The sequence below is a fragment of the Xiphophorus maculatus genome, chromosome 15 (genome assembly GCF_002775205.1).
Source record: "Xiphophorus maculatus strain JP 163 A chromosome 15, X_maculatus-5.0-male, whole genome shotgun sequence".
Lineage (NCBI taxonomy): Eukaryota > Metazoa > Chordata > Actinopteri > Cyprinodontiformes > Poeciliidae > Xiphophorus > Xiphophorus maculatus.
In genome coordinates, this window is record NC_036457.1 from 3839306 (window position 1) to 3852265 (window position 12960).

At 40.3% G+C, this 12960-nt stretch overlaps 1 protein-coding gene across 4 annotated transcripts in view; it reads left to right on the forward strand.

Moving 5' to 3' along the window:
- LOC102229623 (T-lymphoma invasion and metastasis-inducing protein 2-like) overlaps positions 1 to 12960 on the forward strand; it is a 42716-nt gene that overhangs the window by 27028 nt on the left and 2728 nt on the right. For all 4 annotated transcript variants that reach the window (XM_023347986.1, XM_023347985.1, XM_014472382.2 and 1 more), the window contains 17 exons: positions 31 to 162; positions 2554 to 2616; positions 4206 to 4271; positions 4496 to 4574; positions 5371 to 5460; positions 6398 to 6607; positions 7027 to 7088; positions 10159 to 10347; positions 10453 to 10521; positions 10602 to 10727; positions 11428 to 11536; positions 11636 to 11815; positions 12089 to 12207; positions 12287 to 12395; positions 12472 to 12527; positions 12610 to 12700; positions 12778 to 12865. In XM_023347986.1, coding sequence (XP_023203754.1) covers positions 31 to 162; positions 2554 to 2616; positions 4206 to 4271; positions 4496 to 4574; positions 5371 to 5460; positions 6398 to 6607; positions 7027 to 7088; positions 10159 to 10347; positions 10453 to 10521; positions 10602 to 10727; positions 11428 to 11536; positions 11636 to 11815; positions 12089 to 12207; positions 12287 to 12395; positions 12472 to 12527; positions 12610 to 12700; positions 12778 to 12865 — 1838 coding nt within the window. The remainder of the gene's footprint in view (positions 1 to 30; positions 163 to 2553; positions 2617 to 4205; positions 4272 to 4495; positions 4575 to 5370; positions 5461 to 6397; positions 6608 to 7026; positions 7089 to 10158; positions 10348 to 10452; positions 10522 to 10601; positions 10728 to 11427; positions 11537 to 11635; positions 11816 to 12088; positions 12208 to 12286; positions 12396 to 12471; positions 12528 to 12609; positions 12701 to 12777; positions 12866 to 12960) is intronic.

Genomic DNA, 12960 nt, shown 5'->3' on the forward strand with positions numbered 1-12960 from the left:
GTTTTCCTCTGTGTGTGTTTGGACCTGCAGGTGTGCAGTCGTGAGGACGGGACGCTGCGCCGGCGCTGCAGGTCTGTGTCGGGAGGCCGGAGGAGAGGCCTGCCGTCCTCCCTGAAGGTTCTACCCAAACCCATCCAGGACGGAAAACTCTCGGACCACCAGGTAACCGCCACACACTTGGCGCCGCTCCATTTCCCTAAAAAGGTCAAAACATCCTGAAATCCCGGCGCTCCTCTGTACGGCCGGGGCTCCCATCGCTCCTCGTAAACACTCGGCTATTTTTAGGGCTGGGAGTCTGGGATTCAGATTCCAGTGGATAAATCTTCTCCGGGTTTCTTCTGGCTCGCATTCAGGCGCTGCAACGCGTGAGCCGCGTTTACACTCCTCCTGATCCGGACGTTTACTGGAGCTGAGATCCTGAAGGGAATTAATGTTTACGTCCAGAATTAGTTAATTTACTTGAGTTTTATAAAAAAAAAAAAGTACTTTAAGAAGTAGTTTTACTACATTGTATTTTTTACTTTTAATTGAGTATTTTTCCTCTTTTTTTTCTCCGAAGAGTTTTTAGGCCTCCAAACGTGGGGCATGCTAACCCCCTGCGCCACCACAGCACGCCCCCTTAATTGAGTATTTTTATTATGAAGTATTTCTACTCTTACTTGAGGAAAATTTCTGGATTTTTTTCCCACTGAATGAAAGACAAACATGTTTTAACCAAAAATCCAGCAGACACACACCTGCAGTTTCTGTTAAAGTTTCTTAAGTTTTTTATTGAAAGAAATTGATTTGGAAACATTTTTCTTTTGCCTGTTTTTGTTATTTTTTTGTTACTAATATGAATTATTGTCATTTTGGTTCTTAAAATACCAAAATTTACACCTAACTTTATATTTTGGTGCATCTGATTATGTCATTTTTAAATATTTAATGACTGATCATTTGATCAGTTACTCAGTACTTTTTACCAAATACCTTTTTATTCTTGAGAAATTTTTTGGACGGCTACTTTTTACTTTTACTTGAGTAAAAATATGTTAAAGAAGTGCTACTGTCACTTCAGTATAATTTCTACTGACCCACCTCTGTTTAAATAATCTGGCTGGAATGGGACCAATCAGAACGCGGGAAATAAAAACATTGGAAATTATGTTTCCAGATTTCCTTTTCTGAGCAGTTTAGAGTTTTTCTAAGTGGAAAAATATTAAAAGAGGAGTTTTGAAAATCTTCTGTTGAATATTCATTACCTAATCAATGTATACGTAATCACAATACAATAAAATAAATTAATACCGCAGCTAAAAATTAATCAAACTATAAAAAACTACTACTATAACTAATAAAAACTGAAATAAAACTCAACAATATTATACTAATAGCTGATAAAAACTAGCAAACAAAATATGACAAAGAAATTAAACTATGATGTTGACACCTGAACCCTGTTGCTGCATGGAGAAACAAGTAAAAGGTTCCAGAGGAAGTTCTGCAGCAACAGAAGGACAAACAGACGGTTTCTCAGATCAGACTGAGCGGCTGGAGTTTCCCGGTTTACAGATCTGAGGAACATGTGGAGCCGATCGCAGCTGCAGGAGGTAAACATCTGGTCTGACTCACTTCCTGGAGCACAGCGCCCTCACCAGGCTGCTGGAGAACAGCAGCCTGTTAGGTTAGGAACAGGTCAGGATCGAAAACATGTTACATATTTTTGCTCAAAATCATTCTTGGATAATGACATTTCAGTCTGGTCAGTTCAGAATGAGCTGTTTTAGGGCCTCTTGTCACTTTAAATCCAAATAAGCTGCTGCTGGAAAATGGCTGCAAACAGATCCGCAGTTACACAATCATGCATCTTTGAAAAGCAGAAGTAGTGCCTCCTGCACAACTAACAAAAATGCAGCGTGGTCTCTGGATGGTAAGTTGTGTTTTCTAGCAGCCATTGTCCAGTGCATTCAGCAGTAAAACCAGCTGACTAAACATACTGGAGCTCAACTTGGGTCGCTAGGTAGCGGTGTGGGTTGCTAGGTAACGATGAAGCAGGAGGTTTTTTTAAATATCTCGGTTACCAGATACCAAGAAAAATAAATTAACTTACTACCAAAAACCACCTGGACCGTTTTTATGGTTTGTTTTGTTTTTAAGCTCTTGTGCTGTTTTTAGCACCTATGGAGAAAAAATGGACGAACAAAAACATGCAAAAAGTGAATTTTGCAAATCAGGGCCCCTTTGACTCATATTCAGTCCACAGAATAAAAAAATATTTCTGGATAAATGCTGGATGAGAGCTTAGTTTTTGTTTTTTCATGAATATCCCAGAGTGTTCCAGCAGAACAGAGCTCTACAGTTTGGTTTTACTTCAGTAAAACTAATATTTATGATGATGGCATGTTCTCTTTGTTGCCTGATCGATTCTGAAACCTGTAATTTCTGCTCAGACCCTCATGTTTCACCCTTCTGCTTTAATTCAACCATTTTAAATCCAGTTTAATTACAGACTCTGGAGGTCTGAGCTGAGTTTGTGCTGAGTTGGACTTTCTCTGTGTTTTTCTGTTCCAGGTTCTCCATCGTCACGTCTCGGCACCGTCTGCTCAGTCCGTTCCTGCTGTCTGCTGGTCAGAAGTAAGGTTTCCACCGTCTGAACCATGAAACATAATATCAACTCCTCAAAATGACCAACTGGAGCCAAACATTTATAGTCTATAAACCTGTAACTCTCTGGGTTGAGCTTGGGAAAACCATTTTAGAACCAGTTTATTTTTTGTTTTTTTTTGGGGGGGGGGGGTTGTCCTGTTGGCGAATCCTGAATCCTAGCTAGCTGTAGGCCGTGTCCACACCTAGCCGGATCTTTGTAAAACAGATATCTTTGCCACTGTATTAAAAAGTAATATCACGCTCGAGGAGTCATCTTCAAAAAAGTTTTCATCCACATAAACTGTCACAAATACGTCACTGAGTGTTGTTTTAGTCATGCCAAACCAACAGGGGGCAGTGTAGCGTACAGCTAAAGCTGTCAACCAATCAGATTGCTTCAAAACGTCCAACTTCCTGTTAAGAATTAAACATGGCACTATGTTGTTCATTTGTGTGGACAGATAAACAGGTTGAACTACTTTTTATTAGAACATAAAGTCAATAAAACACAAAACTTGTTGATCGGAAATAATTTCAAAGCAATTAATATTAGCCCATCGTTTTTCACAGACTCTAAATCTTTACCATGAACAAGCACAAACTCAAATATGGACTTTTGTCAAATCTCCACTTTGGTCAAAGTTTTTATAATTAATTGTTTTTATTGATATTACACGGATATGACACGTAATTCAGCCATTTTGTGTCAGTGATAAATGTGATACAGCTTTGAAATCAAACAAACTCCAGTCCGTTTGTCTGGAAAGTCCGGTTCGTTTGCAGAGGTGTGAACACATAATCGACCAAAAACATACATATTTGAGCAGTAAGTGGAAGTAAAATTTAAAAAATTACAGTCATGTTCAGTTTATTATTCCCATTGTTAAAAGTATTTTCTGTTTAAGAAAACCCAGCTGCATGAACTCACTAACTTCTCTCTGACTCCTACAGAGCATGTGCACAACGTTACCCTAACGCCTCCTATTCTATTATTTCCACTGTGACATCGACTTTTCAGCCTGGTTTGTTTTCTTACACGTCACATCACAGAGTACAACGGTTTTCTTTTACTCTTAATCACATTGTGGTTCTTCTGAAGGTTTTCTGAGGAAAACCAGTTCAGCTGTCTTCAATTTCTCCTTCGTGGATTCAGAGTTTAGTAAATAAAGACGGACAAAAGGGAGGGCTGGTCTGGAAAGCTAATGTTTGTGGAGCTGTGCAGCTGTCTGAGAGCAGCCTGCTGGTCTGTGGACACACAGGAGGTGTTGGAGGATTAAAAACTTGCAGAGCCTTTTATTTTCCCAGAACTCCTTTGTCCCTGAGTGTTTGTCAGTGTTTGAGATGATTCCCCCCCTCCTCCTGTTTCTCCACATGACCTCCACCTCATGTTGGCCTCTTCATATTCCTGCTGCTGCTTTCTTTCTCTTCCTCCCCCATGTCTTTTGCTCATTTTATCACTTTTACCAAAAATGGTAGATTTTTTCAAATTTAATTTCTGTTCATTTATTTGACTAGATCGTAATAAACATGCAGAATAAGCGTTAACGTAACGATTTTGTGTCTGTTTTGGCCTTCAGACTGTGACCTGCGTGTCCAAACAAAGTGAGGTGCTGCCCTCTGCAGGACATGTGGCAGAACTGCAGGTGGGTTTTGGCGTCCGGTTTGAAAATGTGCCTTTTTGTTTTTCTATCATCTTCCTAAAATAATGGCCAAAGTCATTTGAAAATCACTTTTGGAGAAAAAGAAAAAAAAGAAAGAATATAAAAAGAAAATCACCACCTTTTTATTTGATGATTTTAAGGATTTTTCGGTTAAAATAATAATAATTATGCTGAGATCATTAATCGTCGACTGATTTGCACTTCAGCTGAGCGAGGAGAGTCCTCCTTCAGCTGCTGGAGTCTTCAGCCTGAACGTCTGTCGACCAAACACAGAGCAGGACTTTGGTGAGAAAAACACTGCATACATTTCCTGAGTGAGTTTGTGTTGTATGAAAAAGATGATGTTTCTGAATGAAACCATTGAAATCTATGATGAAGAAAATCAAAAAGAAATGAAGTAAATTAATCTTGGACATTTCTGTGCTTAAAAAAGTTTAAAATTTGCTATAAAAAAAACTCTAAAGTTTTTATGTTCGCAGAAATTTCCTGGAAAAAAATATTAGAAATCTTTAAAATTCAAAATTTTAGAATTTGCTACAAAAAAAACTCAGACAATTTGAGATTAAGTTCAAATATTTTATTGGAAAGATCTTGTAAATGTCTGAGTTTAAAAAGTCGGAAATTTTCTAAAAAAAAAAAGTGAAAAATTTTTACTTTCAAAAGGCAAAAGATTATGACCTTTTAAACTATATGTCTTAGTTTTTTCCAGAACATTGCTGAGATTAATCTCAAAATTTATGAACGTTTCCAAGCAAACTTTTGAAAAGTTTTTTGTCAAAAAATTTTCTTTAAAATTTTCTACTTTTATAGTTCAAAATTTTCTTGTTTTTTCTAGAAACTTTCTGAGATTGATCTAAAAAATTCTGAGTATTTTGGTGGAAATTTACTCCCGTTTCTTCTATCTACAATAGCTCTAACTCGCCGTTGCACAAATCGCATCTTGAGATGTTTAATCTTACGCTGAAATTGTACAAAAAATTTTATTTATCCAAATGTTTTCATAAAGATGTTGAATTTAGATAAAAATGTTGAAAAACTATCAAAATATTTATCTATTTTTTATCATGTGGTGTAATGGCAGGTTTTGCGGTGACGGGTCACGTGGACGGAGCGGGTAAAAGTCACGTGTTCGTCAGTGACGTCGACCCGATGGGCCTGTCGGCCAGAGGAGGTAAAACAATGCTGAGGTTCTCCAGCAGAGGGCGCCCTTCACCCTGCTGCGACTCGTGTTCAGAGTTTAATCTGCACAATTATATGTTTTAGCTTTCTGGTTGATTCAGAAAGAGTTGAAACGCTACTTTAAATATAAGAATAAAAAGAAACAAAGAAAATCTTTACTTTCTCTTGTGACCCCAGTTTATTTTCAGTTTGAAAATTATGTTTCAGGTTTGGATTAAGTAAGGAAAAACAAAATATTTCTATGTCCAGACTTTATGCTCAGAATATTTGCATCTGAAAACGTGTACAAACAATCTGACGAGGGGTCGCGTTAACCAAATATTTTCATTTTATGGCATTTTAAATAACGACGGAAAAATCTCTCACCTGACCACTGGATGCAGACAGTTACAATTTTACGCACAGAGAACATCGCAGAGGTCACTAAACCAATCGATCAGTATAAGAAAAAACTTAGATCAGATTATCATCTCTGATCTGGACAAAAAAAAATTGAATTTTTCAGATTAATCTTAAAAATTTTCAAGAAAAAACAAATACATTTCTGAGTTTGAGAAGTCAAAAAAAAAACTTTTTTGAGATTAATCTAAAAAATTTCTAAATGTTTTGCTTTAGGAAATGTTCTCAGTTTTAAAAGTTGAAAAGTTTTGACTTTTGAAACTCAAATTCCAAGTTTTTTCTAGAAAATTTCTGAGATTAATCTGAAAATTTCTGAGTTTTCATCATAAATCTTCTCTTTTTTTTCTATCTACAGTGGCCCTGATAGGAAATCACATTTTTCAAAACTTCATCGCTGCAAATAAAACGTTAGATGAATTCATCTTGTGATGACAGGATGCGGATCATCTGATTAGCTTGTTGAATATTAATTAAACCAAATGAAATGCAATTAAATCTCATGATTATTTTAAATCTTTTTCTGGCTTCAGGCCTGCTGGCCGGAGACGAGGTGCTGGCAGTGAACGGGTCAGCCGTGTCCGGACTGGACCTGGATCACCTCCAGACTCTCTTCAGACATCAGAGTCTCCGCCTGCTGCTGAGGAGAGACGAGCTGCCTGACGCGGAGGAGCCCACCATCGCATGGCCTGACCCCGCTGACCTCTGGGTCAAACAGTCCGACCTGCACACCTGGACCTCAGGTAACGCAGCAGCCGCATCAGAACTCTGGCAGAGATTAACAGTGACATTTACTGGCAAAAAAATATCTCATTAGAGCTCAAATATTCAAAATAAGTATTTAATTTGAAGAAAGAAGAGTTTAAAGATGAAATTATGAGAAATCATATGTTTAAAAAGAAGAATCAGCAACAGAACCAGCAGTTAAGATGAATGTTAGAACCTCTAAAAACAACCAAATAAAAAGCAAATCACCTGAATGCTGATTTTAATTATCAGAAAAATGCTCTTGATTTATCAATATTCATTTTATTTAAATTCATTTTAATTAAGTTTAAACCTCAGTTGTTTTTTGTTGTGCCGATTTCAGAGCTGAAGCATTTATTTTGATATATTTTTGATGAGTTAATGCAGTTCTTTAAACTTCCAGTTTGTGTTACAGATGCTGCGCCCCCTGCTGGCAGTGACCCGTCAATGCCGCTCAAGCAGGAATCACCTGAACAGGTGAGCTTCAATCTGCAAACTATTTGAATCAGCTGCCAGCGATTATTCTGATGATTAATCGGATAAAAATTTGGCTCATTCTGCGGATTTTAACAGAACCACTGATCATGATTCATGATCTCAAAAGAGGAATCCTATAATCACTCAAATCTGATGCCACTCATTTTTGTTTACATTTTAAGAAGAAGGAAGTTGTACTCAGAGTCTTCTTCAGAGGATTTTGTTTAGATTCCTTCTTGTTGCAGCGCCACCATAGGCCAGGAGGGGAACAGGTTTTTCAAAATGTTTGGTTCGTTTGACACAAAGCAGCTGGAAACAGAACAAATGCTGCAACTTTGGTCTCTAATCAAACCGAGTCTACCGGACTATCATGTGGGACTAAGAGACAGAAAATTAATAGGTTATTCAAAGAATTCAGTTTCCAGGTAAAATGTTGCTTTTCTTTTCCATAATTCCTGAATATAAGCACAAATTTCTGGGAAGAAAAGCAAAGTCAGCCAATAATTTCCCACAATGACCTGACTAAACAATTTGCTGATGCAGCATCTCAACATAACTACGTCACCCCAAACTTCAGCATCTTCCTGAGCGGAAGCCGACTCTTCCCTCTTAAACTCACCTGCAGAGATTTTTTACCCACAATTCCCCCTTCCTCCCAGTGTGAGTCACATGACCTGCAGTCGGCCCGGTAATCTGGGTTTACGCCGTCAGGAGTGTTTGTGAAGTTGCAGCAGACTAATCCTCCTGCAGGAGCTGCTGGGTGTCTGTGAGTAGCTGGGTTGATCCCAGAGGCGACCCCTGACCCCTCACCATGGGCGCCCTGTGCTGGGTGTTGCCGCTGGAGGAGGACGCAGACACCCTGGAGGACGGCGATGGGGTCGGGCTGCTGGACGAGGCGACCTGCTGTCTGGGCCGGCGAGCTCCAGAAGGTTTCGCTCTGCTGGTAAAACGATCGATCTTTGATTGGTTGATCTCATTAGATCGGACTGAACTCCGGAAACTACAGAGACCAAAACAGATTCAGGTGGAGCTGACTGGTTCACTGACACTCAGCCCAAAACTCCCAGTCACATGGAAAACTTCATGTTATTGGAAAATGTAGAGAAGTTTGATGTAATTTGGAGCAGAAAATGGTGACAGACATGCGGGACCTTAAACATGTCAAACTTTATTGCATTTTGTTGCTTTACAACCAAAAGATTCAATGTATTTTACTGGGATTTTATGACAAAACAACACAAAGTAGAGCAAATCTATAAGGGGGAAATAAAAATTATAGATAGCTTAATGGTTTTGGCATATTTAATAAACAAAAATCTGAAAAGTGTGGCATGCATTGCCATACAAGACCATTTTTTTGTGAAACCAGAAGACAGCTGATAGATAAATAAATAGCCCATCTGTGTGTAATTTAGTCTTGACTCCAACACCTGGTCTTCATGGAAGAGAAGTAAGAAAAAATGCTACAGCAAAAATCTGGGAGGATGTCACGTATGGAGCTAAATTGGGGCCATAAAGATTTTTTATTTTGTTTCGTTTTTTAAACAAACTGATAACAAAAAAAATTCAACTGAAAAAGAAGTTAAAAGCTTTTTTTCAGATTAAAAGTTGTTTTTTTTCAGGCTGGATCTGGGGGGTGGAATCATAATCAACAGTTAATCGCTAGTCAAAATATATCTAAGAGAAATGCTTTTAAAACATCATCAGTGTTTTATGCTTCTGTGTTTTGTTTTGAAAATAAAATGTTTCACTGATATAAGCTACTTACGTCAACACATGACAAAAATCTCAATGGAAACAATATGGTGGCAACAAATTTGTGCAGCCCTTTCCGTCCTTTGGACATTTCCAACACCGCATCCAATTCCAAAAACTCTTAAAGAAAAGTGGCTTTGGAGGTTTGTGGCGTTTTTTTTCACTTTCAAATTATTTTATTCAGTTTCATTTTAAGGCTCTAATTTAGCTCCATAGAATGGAATACTCTGATTTCATTGCTTTTCTTTGTTTACTATAAATTATCTGTGGATAAGAATACAAACAGCGTCGGAGGAATGACGGTTTTGCCGGATCTGCTGTGATGATCTGAGCTGTTTGGTATCGTTTCTGTTCCAGCTTTCCATCAGCCTTTAATGGCCGTTTATGTTCACAGTTGGGTTTCATTTTGGTTCTTTTGTCCTGCAGACATTCCTCTGCAGATCAGATGTTTTGTTTCAACACCAGATTTAGGAACATTTCTGAGGAGGTTTCCTGAGCGGGATCACAGATTCCTGGAGCGAGGTCTCCTTCCTGGCAGTTAAAGCGCTCCGGCTCGTCCTTGGTCGTTATTAAAAGCTCGGCAGAGCGACTGGGCCGCCGGCCGTTTAATAGAAACTGACAGGGCAGATTATGATGATGAACGAGGGGCAGAAGCTGCTTTCAGTCCAGCTCTGGTTCGAAGGTTTTACTTCCTTTCTTCTCTGCTCTGTGTCTGAATCACTGAAACCTTCATCCAGGTTTTAATGGAGGTTTCTGGTTTCTGGGGTTTATGGTAAAATTTGCCCTCTGTCCTAAAGGTGGCGCTGTGGAAAACACATCCTCTAATTGCATTGATGTGAAAGTTGAACGTCAAGCCGTTTATTATGAAAAAAATAATAAGAATGGTGCCAGTAATCTTTAATTTGACTAAAACCTTCATTATGGTTCAAAATCAATTTTAAACAGGTGACTAGACTAGATTTAAAGGAACTTGGTGTTTCAGCTGTTTTGCAGTTTTCTAGAAGTTTGTTCCAGATTTGTGCTGCTTCTCAGCACTTGACTCAAACAAATGACTCAGAGAACCACCAGTTTCATGTTTTCTGGTCTTATTAAAATGTGAATAATTCACATCCAGACAATGACACTTAATGATTTTCACTTACTTGACTCGGTGTCTATGGCCGGGAACGCCAGTATTCTCTCAACTCTTTATCCAACATGCTGTAAGCCTGGAATCGTGGCTCCATCCTGGATAGTAACACATGCAAATTATTTGTGGATGAAATGCATCTGTAATTGGTCATCATCGCTTGGTTCCTCTACTTTCTCCTTCCAGAACACGGACCGGGTTTTCTCCCTGTACCAAACCTTCCCAGAGAGCAAAACGTCGGACATTGATGTTCCCAGAAACCCGTACGTCAGAGAGGGAAGTCTGCATCCGCCAAGCCCCGCCCACCTGAGCGTCTGTCAGCGGCTACGGAAAGTCATCCAGGAGCTGGTCGACACGGAGAAGTCCTACGTCAAGGTGGGAATTTATAGGTTTTAAAAATCATTAAAGGATTTAATTTAAATTTTTATTCTTATGTCTTTTAATAATTTCATTCTAATTTGTTAATTTTGTTCCCGTCAGGATCTGGTTTGTCTTTTTGAAATCTACCTGACGCCGCTGCAGAACGAGACGTTCCTCAGTAAAGACGAGGTGAGAAGGGAGGAAATGGAGGTTTTGTTGTTAGTTTTCAGGTTCTGGTTCTGGTTCTGAAGGTGCCGTCTCTCCCTCAGATGGAGGCGCTGTTCGGCAGTCTGCCGGAGATGTTGGACTTCCAGAGAGTTTTTCTCCAAACGCTGGAGGAGAGAATCGCTTCCTGTCCGGACTTCAGCAGTTTGGAAACTCCTGAGCAGTTTAAGGTCAGAAAAAAAGGATTCATCTACAATTTTACTCTAAAAACTCATGTTTCCATCTTAAATGTATTTAATTTAAAGGGGCATATTGTGCAAAATTTTTATTTTGCATGTTTTTCTACATCAGTTTAGGTCCCTACTGCTTCTAAAAAAGCCACCAAGCCGTTTTTGGCTATAAGTTAATGTTTTTTGGTGTCTGGAAAATGAGCCGTTTCAAAAACCTCGAGAATGTAACAAATCACAGGCGCTGTTCTTCACCTTGTTACCTAGCAACCCCAGGAACGTCCAACCCGTTACCTGGCAACTCAAACTCCAGCACATTTGGTCTGCTTGTTTTGCCTCTCTATATGTGCTGTACAATGCCTGCTGGAAGAGACAACTTACCATCTAGAAAACCACTTGCTGCTTTCTTTTTAATGTCTGCTTTTCAAAGATTTACAGTTGTATATTTGCACATCTTTTTGCAGCCATTTTCACGTGAGTTTAAACACTGAGTTGGAGGACGTATCCAGCAGCAGCAGCTTAGTTGGATTTAAAGTAACAGAGACTCTAAAACAGGTCAACCTGGAACTCAGCAGACTGAAACCTCATTATCTAACAACAATTTGGTGCTAAAAATGCTATATAGTTTTTTTTTTTATAGCCCTGATATCCTAACCTTCTCAAGGAAACATAGTTTTCATATTGATTTTCTTCTTTCCTTCAGATGCTCCTCTTCTCATTGGGTGGATCCTTTCTTTATTACGCCGACCACTTCAAGCTCTACAGCGGCTTCTGTGCGAACCACATCAAAGTCCAGAAAGTTCTGGAGAGAGGTGACCATCACACCCCCAAACATTCACTTTGTCTAGTTTCTGTCTGGTCTGATCAAACATTAGAGCGGGACAAACCTAACAGACGCTTCTGTGATGCAGCGAAAACAGACGCAACCTTCAAGCACTTCCTGGAGACGAGGAATCCGACCAATCAGCACTCGTCTTCTCTGGAGTCGTACCTGATCAAACCTGTTCAGAGGGTCCTGAAGTATCCACTGCTGCTGAGGGAGCTGGTGTCTCTGACTGATGCTGAGAGCCCCGAACACACACACCTGACAGGTAACACACACACCTGACATGTAACACACACACCTGACATGTAACACACACACCCGACAGGTAACACACACACCTGACACAGTGCTGGTTCTGTTGTTGTTGACCAGGATATATTTTCCAACTCAACTGGTTCCAGTCTGACATAAAAACTGGGATTTCTTTGTTTACTGGTGTTGCTAAATTGTGCTTTGCTAATAAATTTGACTCGACACACACCTGACAGGTAAAAGTCACATTTTCTTACTGCCTGCACTTCCTCTTCTGTCCACTCAGAGGCGCTGAGAGCGATGGAGAAGGTAGCGAGTCACATCAATGAGATGCAGAAGATCTATGAGGATTATGGCTGCGTGTTTGACCAGCTGGTAGCCGAGCAGAGCGGCGCTGACAAACAGGTAAAACACCAACCAGGCGAACGGGTTGGGGAGCCGTCGGACCTGCTGGACGGTGTGACATCATCCTGTCTCTCCACAGGTCACAGAGATCTCCATGGGGGAGTTCCTGGTCCACTCGCCGGTGGTCTGGTTGAACCCTCTGCCGTGTCTGCGACGGCTGAGGAAGGAGCCTCAGCTCACGCTGTTCGGTTGGTTCAAAGTCGTCTCATCGCAGTTTAGTTTCTGTTTGAAGGATGTAGTTAACACCACTGCTGCTCTCCTCAGTGTTCAAGCGAGCCGTCATCCTGGTTCATCGTGAGAACAAGCTGAAGAAGAGAATGGTCAGTCCTCCTACATTCTGTGTTTTAGTTGTTAAATCCCAGCGGAGTTAAAACTTGTTTTTTTGTTTGCGTCCTGCTACAGACGAGCTCCCGTTCAGCCGATCTGGACCCCTTCAGGTTCCGCTGGTTGATCCCAGTTTCAACGCTTCAGGTCCGACCGGCCAACATCCCAGGTCAGTGGGCCGTCAGAGGCGGGTGTGTTGGTGTAAGCCGGGATGTTCGGTTGAATGACTCGGTGTGGTGTCTGCAGGTTCAGAGGACCCCTGTGTGTGGGAGTTGGTTCACAGCAGGTCAGAGGTCGAGGGTCGACCAGAGACGGTCTTCCAGCTGTGCAGCAGGTACCAACTTTATAAAGAACAACTCTATGGACTGGTTAAGGGGGGAATCCAGAACCAGGACTGAATCAATGGTTCATTTCTGTTGAGGGAAGGTG